The sequence below is a fragment of the Tamandua tetradactyla genome, chromosome 6 (genome assembly GCF_023851605.1).
Source record: "Tamandua tetradactyla isolate mTamTet1 chromosome 6, mTamTet1.pri, whole genome shotgun sequence".
In the NCBI taxonomy this organism is placed as follows: domain Eukaryota; kingdom Metazoa; phylum Chordata; class Mammalia; order Pilosa; family Myrmecophagidae; genus Tamandua; species Tamandua tetradactyla.
This window is the reverse complement of record NC_135332.1, coordinates 97,195,053-97,208,056: the sequence shown is the minus strand read 5'-3', so window position 1 is coordinate 97,208,056 and position 13,004 is coordinate 97,195,053. Positions and strand designations below refer to the sequence as shown.

Genomic DNA, 13,004 nt, shown 5'->3' with positions numbered 1-13,004 from the left:
TCAGTATTAAATGCCTAACAAAGATAGCAGTTAGAGTTCTGCATCATCATTTTGTAACTTCAGTGACTTACAACACTAAACTTATAGATTTGGTTTTTGTTCTTGTTGTTTGTTTGAATACAACAGTCATGTTTAACTTGCCTCAGTGATGAGAGGGTTAGCTAGAATTTAGAGGGTCATGCACTTCCCCTTGCCAGCTCAGTGCCAGTTCCCTCTACTGGGGACTCCTTCCCTCCATCTGTACTATATGTTGAGCTCCTTGAGAGCATGGATGGTGTCTGTGTTTGCCTACTGTTTTAGTTTGCTAATGCTACCAGAATGCAGAATGCCAGAAATGGACTGGCTTTATTATAAAGGAAATTTATTTTGTTACAAATTTATAGTTTTTCAGAGGAAGGGAAGCTGACTTTCCTCTGGCTTTCACTGTCACGTGGAAAGGCACACTATGATGTCTGCTAGGCTTCTCTCCCCGCTTCTGGGTTTAGACAGCTTTTCCTGGGGTGGTTCCTTTCTGCATTGCCAAACATCTGGGTCTGAGCTGGCCTTGAGCTCCTCTCTTCTGACTCCTCCTTTTAAGCCTCACTCATTGTGGAAGGCACTCCCCTTAGCTGACTGCAGATATGATCAGCCATAGACAAAATTCACGTGCTGATGATTTAAGTCCACAGCAGCAGAACATCTGGGTACCATCACCTGGCTAAGTTGACATCTGAACCTAGTTACTATGCCCACCATAAATTCCTGTGCTTTGCCATGTACTGGGCCTTCCACAGCCATCTTCAACAACTATTTGTTAAGTTACTATATTAAGGTTTATCTTGGGCCTTTACATCCTTTGAGTCCCTTTAGCATGTTCTTTTTCATGGGACACTGTATTCAGAGTTAGGGTTCTTTTTCTAAATGAATCCCTTCCTCATTCCTGTAAATAGAATTTTATTTTGTTTCATAAGAGCATTTTCTAGTGGTTAATATTTGGATATAGAAGATTGACTGACCTTTTTAATAGATTCGTGTATATTGTAGAGAAATTTTAAACTCTTTTCAACTTTTGTGGAGTGTTCGTCATTGTTGACCATTTCCACCTTTGAAATCTTTCTACCTTGGTTTCTGTGACAGGGTACTGTCCCTGAGCTCCCCTTAAGGACTTTAGGTCTTATGAACCAAAGTCTCTTTTTGGGTAATTTTTAAGTACATGTATAATATATCTGCCCTTGTTGTCTGAATGTAGGCATTCCTCAGGGAAATTTCCTTAGCTTTCTTCTTCTGTTATTACAGATTATCTTCTTTGGTGTAATGTCTTTTATTTCCATGTAGCTTTCCAGTTTTCCTTATCAGTAAAGTGAAAGGTCAAACTGGAAGCCTCTGAAGTCATTCAGTGATTGACTGTGTTAAATTCAGACTCAGAGCAGGTTTCCTCCAAACTCATTCCCTCTTTTCTCTGACTTTCCTCTGTACTTTAAAGCTATAAATGACCGTCTTGGTGCTCAGAATCAAGGTCTTGATATATTTGATTTCACCAAGAATCATATCCATTTTGCCACCAAGTCATATTGATTTTTGCTTCTCCTGTGTCTTTCATATTCTTCTTACCTTTCTCTCTGCTGTGTTGCAAGTCTTTGTTATCTTCCTCATTGCTTCCCTGTAGCAAGTGTAGCTGCTTCCTGAGAGATGAGGTTAAGTGAAGCTATGATGGAAGAAAGTATTCTATGAGTAAGGGTCTAGCTTCTTATTATTGCTATCAGAAAGAAAAATGAATAAAATCCAGGCACTTTTTCTATTAGTGCAAAAAGAGATGAATAATCAATGAATTTTTCTTTCTTATGGGGCTATATTAACAACGTGTTTTCTAAATATGTGTTCTTTTTCAGCATAATGGGAGTTTTGAGTAACAAGTGTGGTTTTCAACTGCAGTATCAAATGATTTTTTCAATATGGCTCCTGGCATTCAGTCCTCAAATGTGTGAACACCTGCGGCGCTACAACATCATTCCGGTTTTGTCTGATATCCTTCAAGAGTCTGTCAAAGAGAAAGTAACAAGAATCATTCTGGCAGCATTCCGTGTAAGTGTGTATATGTGTGTATGTGTGTGTGTGTTAGACATTTTCAGTGCATAGTATATTTGAGGATATTAATAGGTGGGAAAAAAATCACCTGTTCTCCATGTTGATATAAAACTCTGGAGAAAACTATCACTAATTGGTGTTTAAGGCTTGGGGGAATTGGATGGGTGCAATGAAGGCATTTAAATGAATCAAATGTGTGAGTTATAGAATGCTTGTAGAGAAATCTGTAATTCTTTTAAACAGTAAAGCTGTCCTATCAGGGTGTTAGAACTTTGACATTAGAAGAGACTTTAAAGATTATCTAAGGCAACTTCTGTCTTTTAGCAGTCAAGGTGGTTGAGGGTTAGAGAAGAATGGTGCCGTCTCCTTGCTCCAGGCTTTCCATCGTGCCACACGGTCTCTTGTAAAGGACCATAAGATGTCTTCAATCCTTAGAGTAATCTCAAAACACAGAAATAAAATATCGTTAATGGTTATAGTATATATGCTATACCAATTGCCTATTGATAATTTTATGTGTTGCGATAGAATTTAGATAGGCTTCTGGGGGATTGCTTGGTTTATCTAGTGTGTCTTGAAAAACTTATCCAAGAATGATAATAGTTGATCATATCTTGTATTGTGTTTACTCTGTGTCATGCATCCTTCCAAGAGCTTTCCATTTCCTAATTCATTTCCTACTCACAAAAACCCTATAACATAGCAATTTTTGTTATTATTAGTATATTGTTATTAGTAGTAGAAGTGTCGGCCTTCTCATGTTGCAAATGGGGATGCAGAGGGGGAGCCTTACTGGGAGGCAGTAGATGTGTGAATCTAGATTGTGGGCTTCAGAAACTATGCTTTTTACTGTTATTTGTTCTTATGCTTTCTTTAAATAGCCACAATAAATAAAAAATCAATAGTAGTACAGATGTATGGCAAAAATATAAAATAGTGTAGATGTCATGGTTGCCAAATAAAGCCACAAACATCTTTCAGATTTTTCTAAGCTTGGAGAGGTAAATATATAAAGAGGTGTATAATTTTATTTAAAAATAAAAATAGCATCATTCTATGAATACTGTCCTACAGCTTTATGCTTACTTAACAATATATAATGAATATGCTTTCATCTTCATATATGTAGACCTTCCATATTCTCTTTAATAGCTATATCCCTCCTTGCTGATTTGAAATGTTTTGTTTAACCAGTGTCCTATTGTTGGGCATGGAGGGTGTTTCTGGTTTCTTTTACATACATTTGTCTCCTTTAAGGAATATTTCTGTTGGATATAGTTTTAGGAGGTAGAATTGTGGAATTGATTGTTTTGCAGTTTCAGTAGATAATGCTAAATCAAAACCTTCCAGAAATGTGCAAATTTACATTTCCATGAATTATATATGGGGCGTATGTTTGTTTTTCCTTTTTCTCACTAGCATTTAATACTATCTATCTTTTAATTTTTTTGTGTGTGTGCTTGAAATCAATATTATATATTTAAAATACTCTATTTATTAAGGCAATACAGTTTCTTAAAACATTGAAAAACCTTATTTTAGACACTGGAAGAAGAAATAGTTTTTAGAAAACTACTGCAGTTGTGACTTTGCCACTAGCTTCTTTGGTATTCCTTACTGTGAAGATCATTCTTTTTAAATTGGAGAGTCAGCAAAAAGGCATGCAGAACCTTCCCCAGTACTGAATCAATTTTTTAAAGACTAATTTTCCTCAGAAATGTGAAACACAGAGCAGTCATTCATAATGAGCTCCTCAAGCAAAGATTCTTTTTAATTATTCTGTCATTAAAAAAACTCACAGAGCAATACTGTTCACAGTAGACGTCATACAGTGTTTGGTAGTTAGGCACCATTACCAAAATAACTAACAGGTTCCAATATAACTGGAATTGAGCAAAAGGAGGAGGACGCTGAGTATATTCTGGTTGTTCAAAATAAATTCCTTTTCGGGATAATTTATCTACAGAGGGCAAAAAAGGAAATTCCTCAAGATGAAAAGGAGTGGGCTTTTCCTCCCTTTTTATTTCATCTGCAGCATCAGCTAGCCTTTCACTTTCATGGTCACTATCACTTTCATTTTCTGAGCTACTATGTTGAAGTAGTTGTAATACAGCTGTAATTAAGTTACACAAAGACCAAATAGAAACAGGAATCTCTTCCCCTTTTCTGTAAACCTTTTTAAATTCCTTTATCACTTCACACTATTGTTTAAGTTCTAAGCTTCCTCTTTCTGGCAACCAGTGACAGTATTTCTGAATAATTCAAAATAACTCTGTGAGTTTATCTTTTTTACTTTCACCCCATTTGCCTTTAATAAATTTATATAACAAGGTTTTATAGTCAGCTTGCAAAGAAGTATATTGCCGCATTGTAACCTGATTAAAACATTCCCAGAACAAGACTTTTACCAAGTTCTTGGAGTCCGGACTCTCCCTCCGTCTGGGTCCTGGCAACATATCAAAATCCCCTCCGATCTGTTGGAGCCTTCCCTTCTTCTTTCTCTGTTCGGGTGTCAGTTGCCGGGATTTCCCTGGAGAAGAAGGGGCACCACGCAGCATTAAGAAACGATAGACATAAGAAGTTAGTTAAGTGGGGTTGGGGGACTCAGGCTTATCAGGAGTAAAAGTCCCAAATAAACTGACATCACATATTTATTGTGGTCTTACATGGGACCTGCTTTAGGGAGTATAATCAAAGCAAGATTATTTTTGAATATCTGTCATGCCTACAAAACTACAAAGTTTGGTTCCCAGCTCCTTGTCCCAGGAGCCGTTTATTTCTTATCAGAATGCTCTCTATACAGGTCTCTTTGGGCTCTTGAGTCAGTGTCCTTGAGAACATTTGCTTTAGCAGTTTTCTGCATCAGCTGAACATAGTGTTCCAGTTCTCATGCCCTCGGCTGACAGTCAACCACTCGAGCCTTCAGAGAGCCATCTCCAACATCTTTTAATTTTTACAAAAAAATGTAGGTGAACATGAAATCATTATTTAAAATTTAAATTATTTTAATAATGAGGATGAACATGTTTTAATATTTTTATCAGTCATTTATATTTCTCCTAAAAATCACTTATTCATAGCATTATCACTTTTTACATTTTAAAATTTGCTGTGTTATAGATTTACTCTTTTATAGATACTATAGTTAATAATGGTAACAGTGTTTACTGGGAGCTTGTTATGTATCAGGTACTGCTGTAATTTCTTTAAATGTATTGTGCAATTTTTCTTCCTTAGAACTCCATGAGATAGGGTTTAGGCCAAAAGAGATTAAGCGATTTGCCAAAATAGCTAGAAGTGGCAGAGCAGGCATAACTCATGCTTTAATCATTATGCTAACCTGTCTTTGATACTTAGAATAATAATTGTTGCTATTTATTGGATGATTTTTCATGCATTACTTTATTTAATCTTTGTAATTACCCAATAGGTTCTGTTAGTATTTTTATTTTATAGATCAGGAAATCAGAATTTTGAGATTAATTCCCCAGGTAGTAGATGATAAAATTGGAATTTCAGTCATATCTGTCAGACTCCAAAACCCACCCATCCTCTTAACTGCTCTACCATCTCTGTTTCTTTTTTTTTCCTTTTTTTGACTCAATGCATTTTTAAATAAACTTATAGGTAGCATTAAAAGGAGGAAACTATGAAAAAGAAAGTCATAGGTAACGTGAGAGGGAAGTTGAGTTGCTTAAAATGCCAGCTGATGGTGTTAAACCTTCTGTCTTTCCTAGCTGCCTAACAAAGTTGAGTGAGTGATTAAAAACATTGAGAAGTGAAGTTTAGCAAATTTCTATGGAAAAAGTAGTAAGTAAAATGAAAAGTGTGAGCTGCTAGACAGGATAAATGCGAACCAACTGTGGGCTAAGTGTTGCTCTGTACATTCGATTATCCTTATAATTATCCTTTCTTCATATAAAAATTGTTCTGTGGCCCTTAGAAGTTCAATCCTAAAAAATAGGTAAATATAGTCTCTCCCTCCTCTTCTCTCTCAACATGCTGGCTCTGCCGTTTGTTTTTCTAGTGAGTGCTCTTTACGTGGGTTGTCAGTAAATTTCATTCTAGTCCGGATAAAGTGATAATCAGTTCTTCAATCAGAGTAGGCTGTATTAATGAGGTTTTTACTCTGAAATATTTTAGTAGCTAAACTGAATATATTATGTAGTTTTTTTCTACTTTAGTGTTTCATTATCCATATTCTTATTATTTAGTAAAGATAAAACATTACAGGAATAGAGTCTTCGGCTAGTCTCCTTTTATTGTTCAATCTCAATTTAATTCAGTAACAACTTAGAGTCTTTTTTATTTGCCAGGCACTGTGCTAATCATTGAGAAGCACGGATGACCAAATGTCGCTTGAATCCAACATCATGGAGTTAAGTGGAGAGGACAGACTATGTAAATGAATAATTCCAGTGCACTGCAATGATAAGTTATGTGCAAGAGTAAAAGGAATATAAAAGAAGGTGGAGGGTTAAGAATAGGGGGCTTAATACCTGCAATTAATAACCTCTCTTCCCTTCCTGTAAAAGAGGGATCAATTCTGAATGAATTGCAGCAGGCACTGAAAAGTTGAAGAGTTATAGGGAGTCTCTAAATTCTCATGTTTTCACAGTTTGGCCTGACACTTGGCGTGAATTACTGCAGAGGATCTATGTACTCAGGTTTGCGTGCTTGTGTTTGCCTGGCATGTGGAGTGGGGGGCTGTTATTAATGGGGTTCTGAGCTGGTCTCTGTGCCTCTGGCAAGTTGCTTCACTTCTCCGTGTGTCCCGTTTTTTCACATGTCAAGTGAGAATAATGTCTGCCCTAAATCCCTCACTGGACATTAGCGATGTTCATATGATAAGGCCCTCTGAAAAAAATGTGTGCTGCATGAATACCTGGTATGAGTAGGCCCTCAGGAAATGCTTGTGACCGAACTCACCACTGCAAGAAAAAGTAGAAAACCCATAGGAGTTGAGTTGTGGTATTGAATTTACTTATATTTTTATTGATTTCGTTTTTTGGCTGAGTAATTCCTTTTGGCTGCTTTGTTTGGTGTCCATGTTTAAAACTATGGTAATTAGTTTTCTGTTTTCTGTAACAGAGTTATCTCCTAGCTTGGAGCTACTGCAACATCAAGAATGAGTGTACCTCAAAGTCTCCTACATCTAGTTTTCATGATTATGTTAAGATTACTAATATACTAGAAGTTCGTTAAACTTCTCACTCAGCTCACTTAACAAAATGTATCACAGAAAACAAGAATACGGGGAGAGTGTCCCTGTTTTTGTTAGTGCATGGTGTTTTTTTCTAAATTGGAAGCTCTGTAATATTGGTGTTAAAATCTCTTTTCAGAAAATAAGATGTATTTGGTAATCTCTAAATTTATAGGAAAAATCATCATACTTGATTCACTGTCTTTGCAGTTAGATTATCCTAGAGAGATATTCTGAATTGTTATAGATTTTTTTCTTGGTACGACTTACTTGTGGAGACTCAGAAGCTCGACAGCTTCCTAAGTAATTAAAAAGAAAGTAAATTGTATTATTTTTCACAGTTTGTATTACCCTGTCCTTTTCTGTATTTTTTTTTTTTGAAACTAAAATATCTACTTTTTCAAATGATGAAGATTGTAAAAATCTATCATGAAATCATTTCTGGTGGCAGTCCTCTGTAATTGTGTTGCTGTGGTAATTTGTTTATTTGAGATGAAAATAAAGGTGTATGAAAGAGAATTACCATAGAATTCAGGGTCTTATTTAGCTGTTCTGTTGTTTCAAAGAATACCTCTTCTCTTGTGTTTTTTTTTCTAACTTACATGGCTTTTATATATATTATTTCGATATCATTTTAAGTGCTGTGAATTTCTAGAAAGAAGTCAGATACTAGTACCTTTTAGGAATGGTTTGAAATTTAAGTCAGAGCCCAGCATAAGCTGCTTTTAAACATAATCTGTATGGTAGGTTTGAGCTTCCCACTTCTCAGTTTTTTGTCCCTACTCAGTTCCTCCTCCCACCCATTTTTTTTCATTTTGGATCATTATTTTATGTAGTGCAAAAGGGTCTTTTGGAAGTAGGTATATATAGTTTTGTATTATAGTGGAGTTGTTGGTTGATGCTAGTTAAATCATACCTTTAGGCCCCCTTCTCTCCCTCCCACTTTTTTTCTTTTGTGCATGGATCATTTGTTTATCTGTCAGTTTATCAATGCATTAGGTATTTATTGAAGATCAATTATATGTCAAAGAATAGCTACTGGAAAGATGATAAGGTAAAAAGTCCTTTTCTCAAGGACTTTGTGCATTGTTTAAATCTTTGTCTTGATGGAGTCACCATGAAGAATGCTTACAATATACAAAGCTTGCAAAAGGCACAAGAAGTGTAGAGCCAGACTGAGATTCTTAGTTTTTCTTTTGACCTGAGTTGGGAGCTTTCTAGATTGTTTAGCTACTTTTTATGGAGATTTGAGAGGTAGTTTAGCTCTTCCCTAATCTGTTCAGTGTGGTGCAGAAGGAAAAATGTGGGCTGTGGTGTGGGTGGACCTAAATATGAATTCCAGTGCTTGGTAATGTTGGGAGAGTTGTTTAAGCTCTCGATTTGTTTCTCTATTTGTGAAAGGTGGTCAATAATACTTCAAGATTGGGTAAGGATTAAATGAGATAACAGGTGATGTGCCTGGCAATAATAAATATGCCATATATATTTATTCTCCTGCTGTCTTTCTCCATAAAGTCTAGAATAAGAGCAGTTTGTCCCGTCAAGTTCTTTGCCTCTTGTAAGTTGATTCTTGCAGAATTAATATTGAACCCAGGCAAAAATCAGAGCTATTCTGTTTGATTTAGAGGAGGGAGCATGAATATCTTACTAATATTTAGCAAGATTTAAAAGTCTTGTTTAAGTTTACAGTTTCTTTCTTTTCTGTTTATAATGATGTATTGCATTTATTATTCCATTTCTGGGCTTCCATTGTCAATTTTGGATTTCAGGCTATTTAAATAGACCTACTCCAGTGTCAGAAATTTTAATGCCTGTGCTGGTTTGAAAGGATTTATGTACCCTAGAAAAGCCGTGTTTTAATCCTAATTAATCTTGTGGGAGCGATGGTTTCTTCTAATCTCTATTCAGCACTATAGGCTGGAAACTTGGTTAGGTCATCTCCACGGAGATATGACTCAATCAGTTGTGGCTATTAAACTTGATTAGATGGAGACATGTCTCCACCCATTCTATATGGGTCTTGATTAGTTTACTGGAATCCTATAAAAGAGAAGATATTTTGGAGAGAATCACGAGAAAGCCACAGCAGAACTGAGCAGAGCCATGGGGCCAAGAGAACCACAGAGTGTACCAGCTAGTGATCTTTGGAGATGAAGGAGAATGCCCCCTGGGGGAGCTCTATAAATCAAGAAGCCAGGAGAGAAAGCTAGTGGACTCGCCATGTTCATCATGTGCCTTCCCAGTTGAGACACAAACGCTGAAAATCATCGACCTTTTTGAACCAAGAAGGATACCTTAGATTGGACATATCTGTGGACTTGTTTTAATTTGGACAATTTCATAGCCTTAGAACTATAAACTTGCACCTTAATAAATTCCCCTTTTTAAAAGCCATTCCATTTCTGGTATATTGCATTCCAGCAGTTAGCAAACTAGAACAATATCTAATATAGTTTTTCTGCTCTTTTGAACTAAATTTGGGATAATGAAAAACATTAAATTTATATAATAAGGGCTGAAAGAAAACCCTCTGTTTCCTTCCTTCTCTTAAGTCAGAATAAAGTCTTCAGACATCTAAATCTTGTGCACAATTGAGCCAAACTATTTTTTAGTATGAACAAACTAAAGCCTGTTGATTCAGACCACCAAACAGGTAGAATAATAATGTTTCTCTCTCTCTCTCTCACTCTCTTTCTCTCTTTTGGTGATTTTGAAACTCCTATAACCTATAAAAAAGATTTGACTGGTGAGCTTGTTTGAAAATGAGCTAGTCATGCATTTTTTTAATCCTCTCACACTGAAACTCAGGAAGGAAATTTTTGTACTGAAGACTTCTGGAAGCTTGCTGAACTTCTGTGAGCAAACAAATCTAGCAACTGCTAATTACTTTTTTTTATTTTTTCATTTGGCTGGATGAATTTTATTTTTGAAAATAGCAGTCTAACTTATTTATAGCAGTTGTTGAACTCCTGGTCTCTGCCACTGTTGTTGCTATTGGTTAAACTGATACATCAATCTTTAGGTCTGAAAATAAATTAGGATGTTTTGAGGCTGTGACTGAGAATGATATGGAAGATCATCTTTGTTGGGTACAGTTTTACATCTGTTGTGAGTTTTTTTTCTCTTTTGGCTCTGCTTAGTGAAAAGCCTTTGTGATATGTTAGATTATAAGGTAAGTGATATTTTTACAACTATGATTTACAGGATAGAAATTTATGAAAAACTACCACCAAATTGAGTTTCTGCTTTTCAGTAGATGTATTAATCATGATGTTTAATTCACACCTGCACACAGACACAGACATGCACATATGCACACTTTCCAGTACTGGCTGTCAGTCTCAGAATGCTTATGAAGAGGCCAGCTCTGGTTTAGGTATAGCCAGGGTTGTACTTATGGCTTTGGGATGGAAGTATCACCATCACGAAGTCTTATTCTCAAGTCTATCCCTCACTCCCTATTTCTGGAATTCTACCTAGACTTCTCTTATTATTAGATATCAGATTTGGATGAGATCTAGCAAGATTGAGATATTTTAAATCTTCAAGTGAGTCTTTTAATTCAGTGCTGCTTACAGTGTGGTCCACAGACCAGTACAGTGCCGGTGCCATGAGCTCGGTAGAACAAACTTGTAGAACAAATCGAGAATAAGCATTTAGAGAATTCTAGGAATTTGATAGAATAATTTTGTCTCTTGAATTTAATAATATAAAATTTAAATTTGTATTTTATATCTGGGGAGCCATTTGTTTAGTAATTCATTTTTATTGTATTTTATTAATTCATGATGATTGGGAATTAAGGATAAAAACAGAACTGGTCTTTGGCACAAATGGTTTCAAGAAGCACTTCTTTCATATCTGTTTTACAAGACAAGGCTGGCAGTTTGATTTGGGTGAAGGCAAGGTCTATGTTGTCAGCTTGATCCCATCTTGTTCTCAGTGAAGTCAAAATTCCTCTGTACCATTAGTTTGATAGAAGCCAAAATGATACTTTAACTTGCTTGGCCACTTTTGATTTTGTTGTGGGTGAATATACCATTTAATCTTAGGATCTTTACGGAGGGCAGTGCTGCTAGATTTTCTAGGTTGTTTCTGGAAAATCTGGTTTTCTTAAGTGCTTTTCATAACCCATTCATTCCTTGTTTTCATTTTTATATTGAGATAGAGAGATGAAATTAAGACATATTTTGAAGGAAGGATAGATAAGGCTTAATGATTGATGTGCTATAGGGCTGAAGGAAAGGGGAGAGTAAAAAATAACTAAACTTTAAGGTATCATTGTCTTGAAGAATTAAGAGGGGATTTTGTTTCAGAATACCACAGGACTGTTCTATGTTAGTTATTTTGAATGTCGAGGTTATAGTAAAAATATAATACGTTAAATATGAAGTTAAATTATCCAGACAACAAAAATATGTAGTAAAAATGACAAAAGACCATATGCTCAAAAAAGTTTTGTTATGTTTCTAAAGTTAGAAGAGATAGTAGTAGGAAAAGTAGCTGGAAAGGGGAACAGAGAAAATTTAGTAGAACAAACAAAATCTCAAAAAGGCCAAGGAAGATGGGAAGAGTCTCATAAAGGAAGAGGTTATCTGACTTTAAGGGCTCCCACAGTTTAAGAACTCAGAAAGGATTTGTCTAGAAGGAAATCATAGTTGTACAGAAAGAAAATAGTTTGTAGGGGTAGTAGTTATTGCAGGAGCTGGGAATTAAGAAAGTGATTTCAGAATAATGTGTGATATCTAGTATGGTCCTATTGATAAGAATCTGATAGTTTATTAGAGGGAGCAAGCATTAAAAATATTGTCATTCATTATGATTTCTTCTGTCACCCATGGATTATATAGAAATGAATTTCTAAATGCTTCCGATTTTTCTACATAATCTACTGGTTTCTAATTGAATTTCATTGTGGCCAGAGAAGATGTAAGATTTCAGTCCTTAGAAATTTGAGAATTGTTTTATGGCTCAGTTTATGGTATATCATGGTGAATGTACCATATACACTTTAAAGGAATGTGCATTTTGCAGATAGAGTGTTCTGTAAATGTCAATTAGGTGTCATTCAGCTCCTGTATGTACTGTTTAGTGGGTCTATCAACTGCTGAGAGACAAAGCTGTTAAAATCTCCAGCTGTTAGTGTGGATTTGGCTGTTTCCCCCTTCAGTTCTGTCAGTTTTTGTATCATGTATTTTTTTTTTTTTTTTGCATCATGTATTTTATACCTCTGTTATTATTACGTTTATGCATGTTACATCTTCCAGATGAATTGGTCCTTGGGTAATTGTGAAATGTCCTTTATTGTCACTGGTAATACTCTTTATCTTGAAGTCTATTAATTAAAGATAGACTGTTAGCTTTCTTGTACTTCTAGTTTGCATTGTGTTTTGGTTTTTCAATTCTGTTGGAATACAATATATCAGAAATGGAATGGCTTTTAAAAAGAGAATTTACTAAGTTACAAGTCTAAGGCCATAATGACCAAGTGAAGCCATCCAGAGAAAGATATCTTGACTCTAGAAAAGCCCATGTCTGTCACATGGGAAGACACATAGCTGGTGTCTGCTGATCCTTGTTCCCTGTTTCGTTGCTTCCAGCTTCTTGATGCCAGTGATTTCCTCCCTTAAGCATCTGTGGGCCTTCACTTAGCTCCTCCGGAAACACAACTCAGCGTTCTGGCTTGCTTAGCATCTCATGGGAAGGCACATGGCAATATCTGTGTCTCCAAATGTCT

The 13,004-nt window shown here is 35.8% G+C and overlaps 1 protein-coding gene and 1 long non-coding RNA gene across 6 annotated transcripts in view; one reads left to right on the top strand and one right to left on the bottom strand.

The window, feature by feature from the left end:
- ATP6V1H (ATPase H+ transporting V1 subunit H) overlaps positions 1–13,004 on the top strand; it is a 152,435-nt gene that overhangs the window by 61,657 nt on the left and 77,774 nt on the right. For all 5 annotated transcript variants that reach the window (XR_013178172.1, XM_077166757.1, XM_077166756.1 and 2 more), the window contains one exon: positions 1,869–2,061. Coding sequence is in view for 4 of the 5 variants with exons in the window: in XM_077166757.1 (XP_077022872.1) it covers positions 1,869–2,061 (193 nt within the window). In the remaining variant the exon portion in view is untranslated. The remainder of the gene's footprint in view (positions 1–1,868; positions 2,062–13,004) is intronic.
- On the bottom strand, positions 397–4,835 carry LOC143688623 (uncharacterized). The gene is made up of 3 exons (XR_013178173.1): positions 4,731–4,835; positions 4,473–4,594; positions 397–2,505 (listed from the first exon to the last, which is right to left on the bottom strand). It is a non-coding gene; the product is annotated as an uncharacterized LOC143688623 (long non-coding RNA).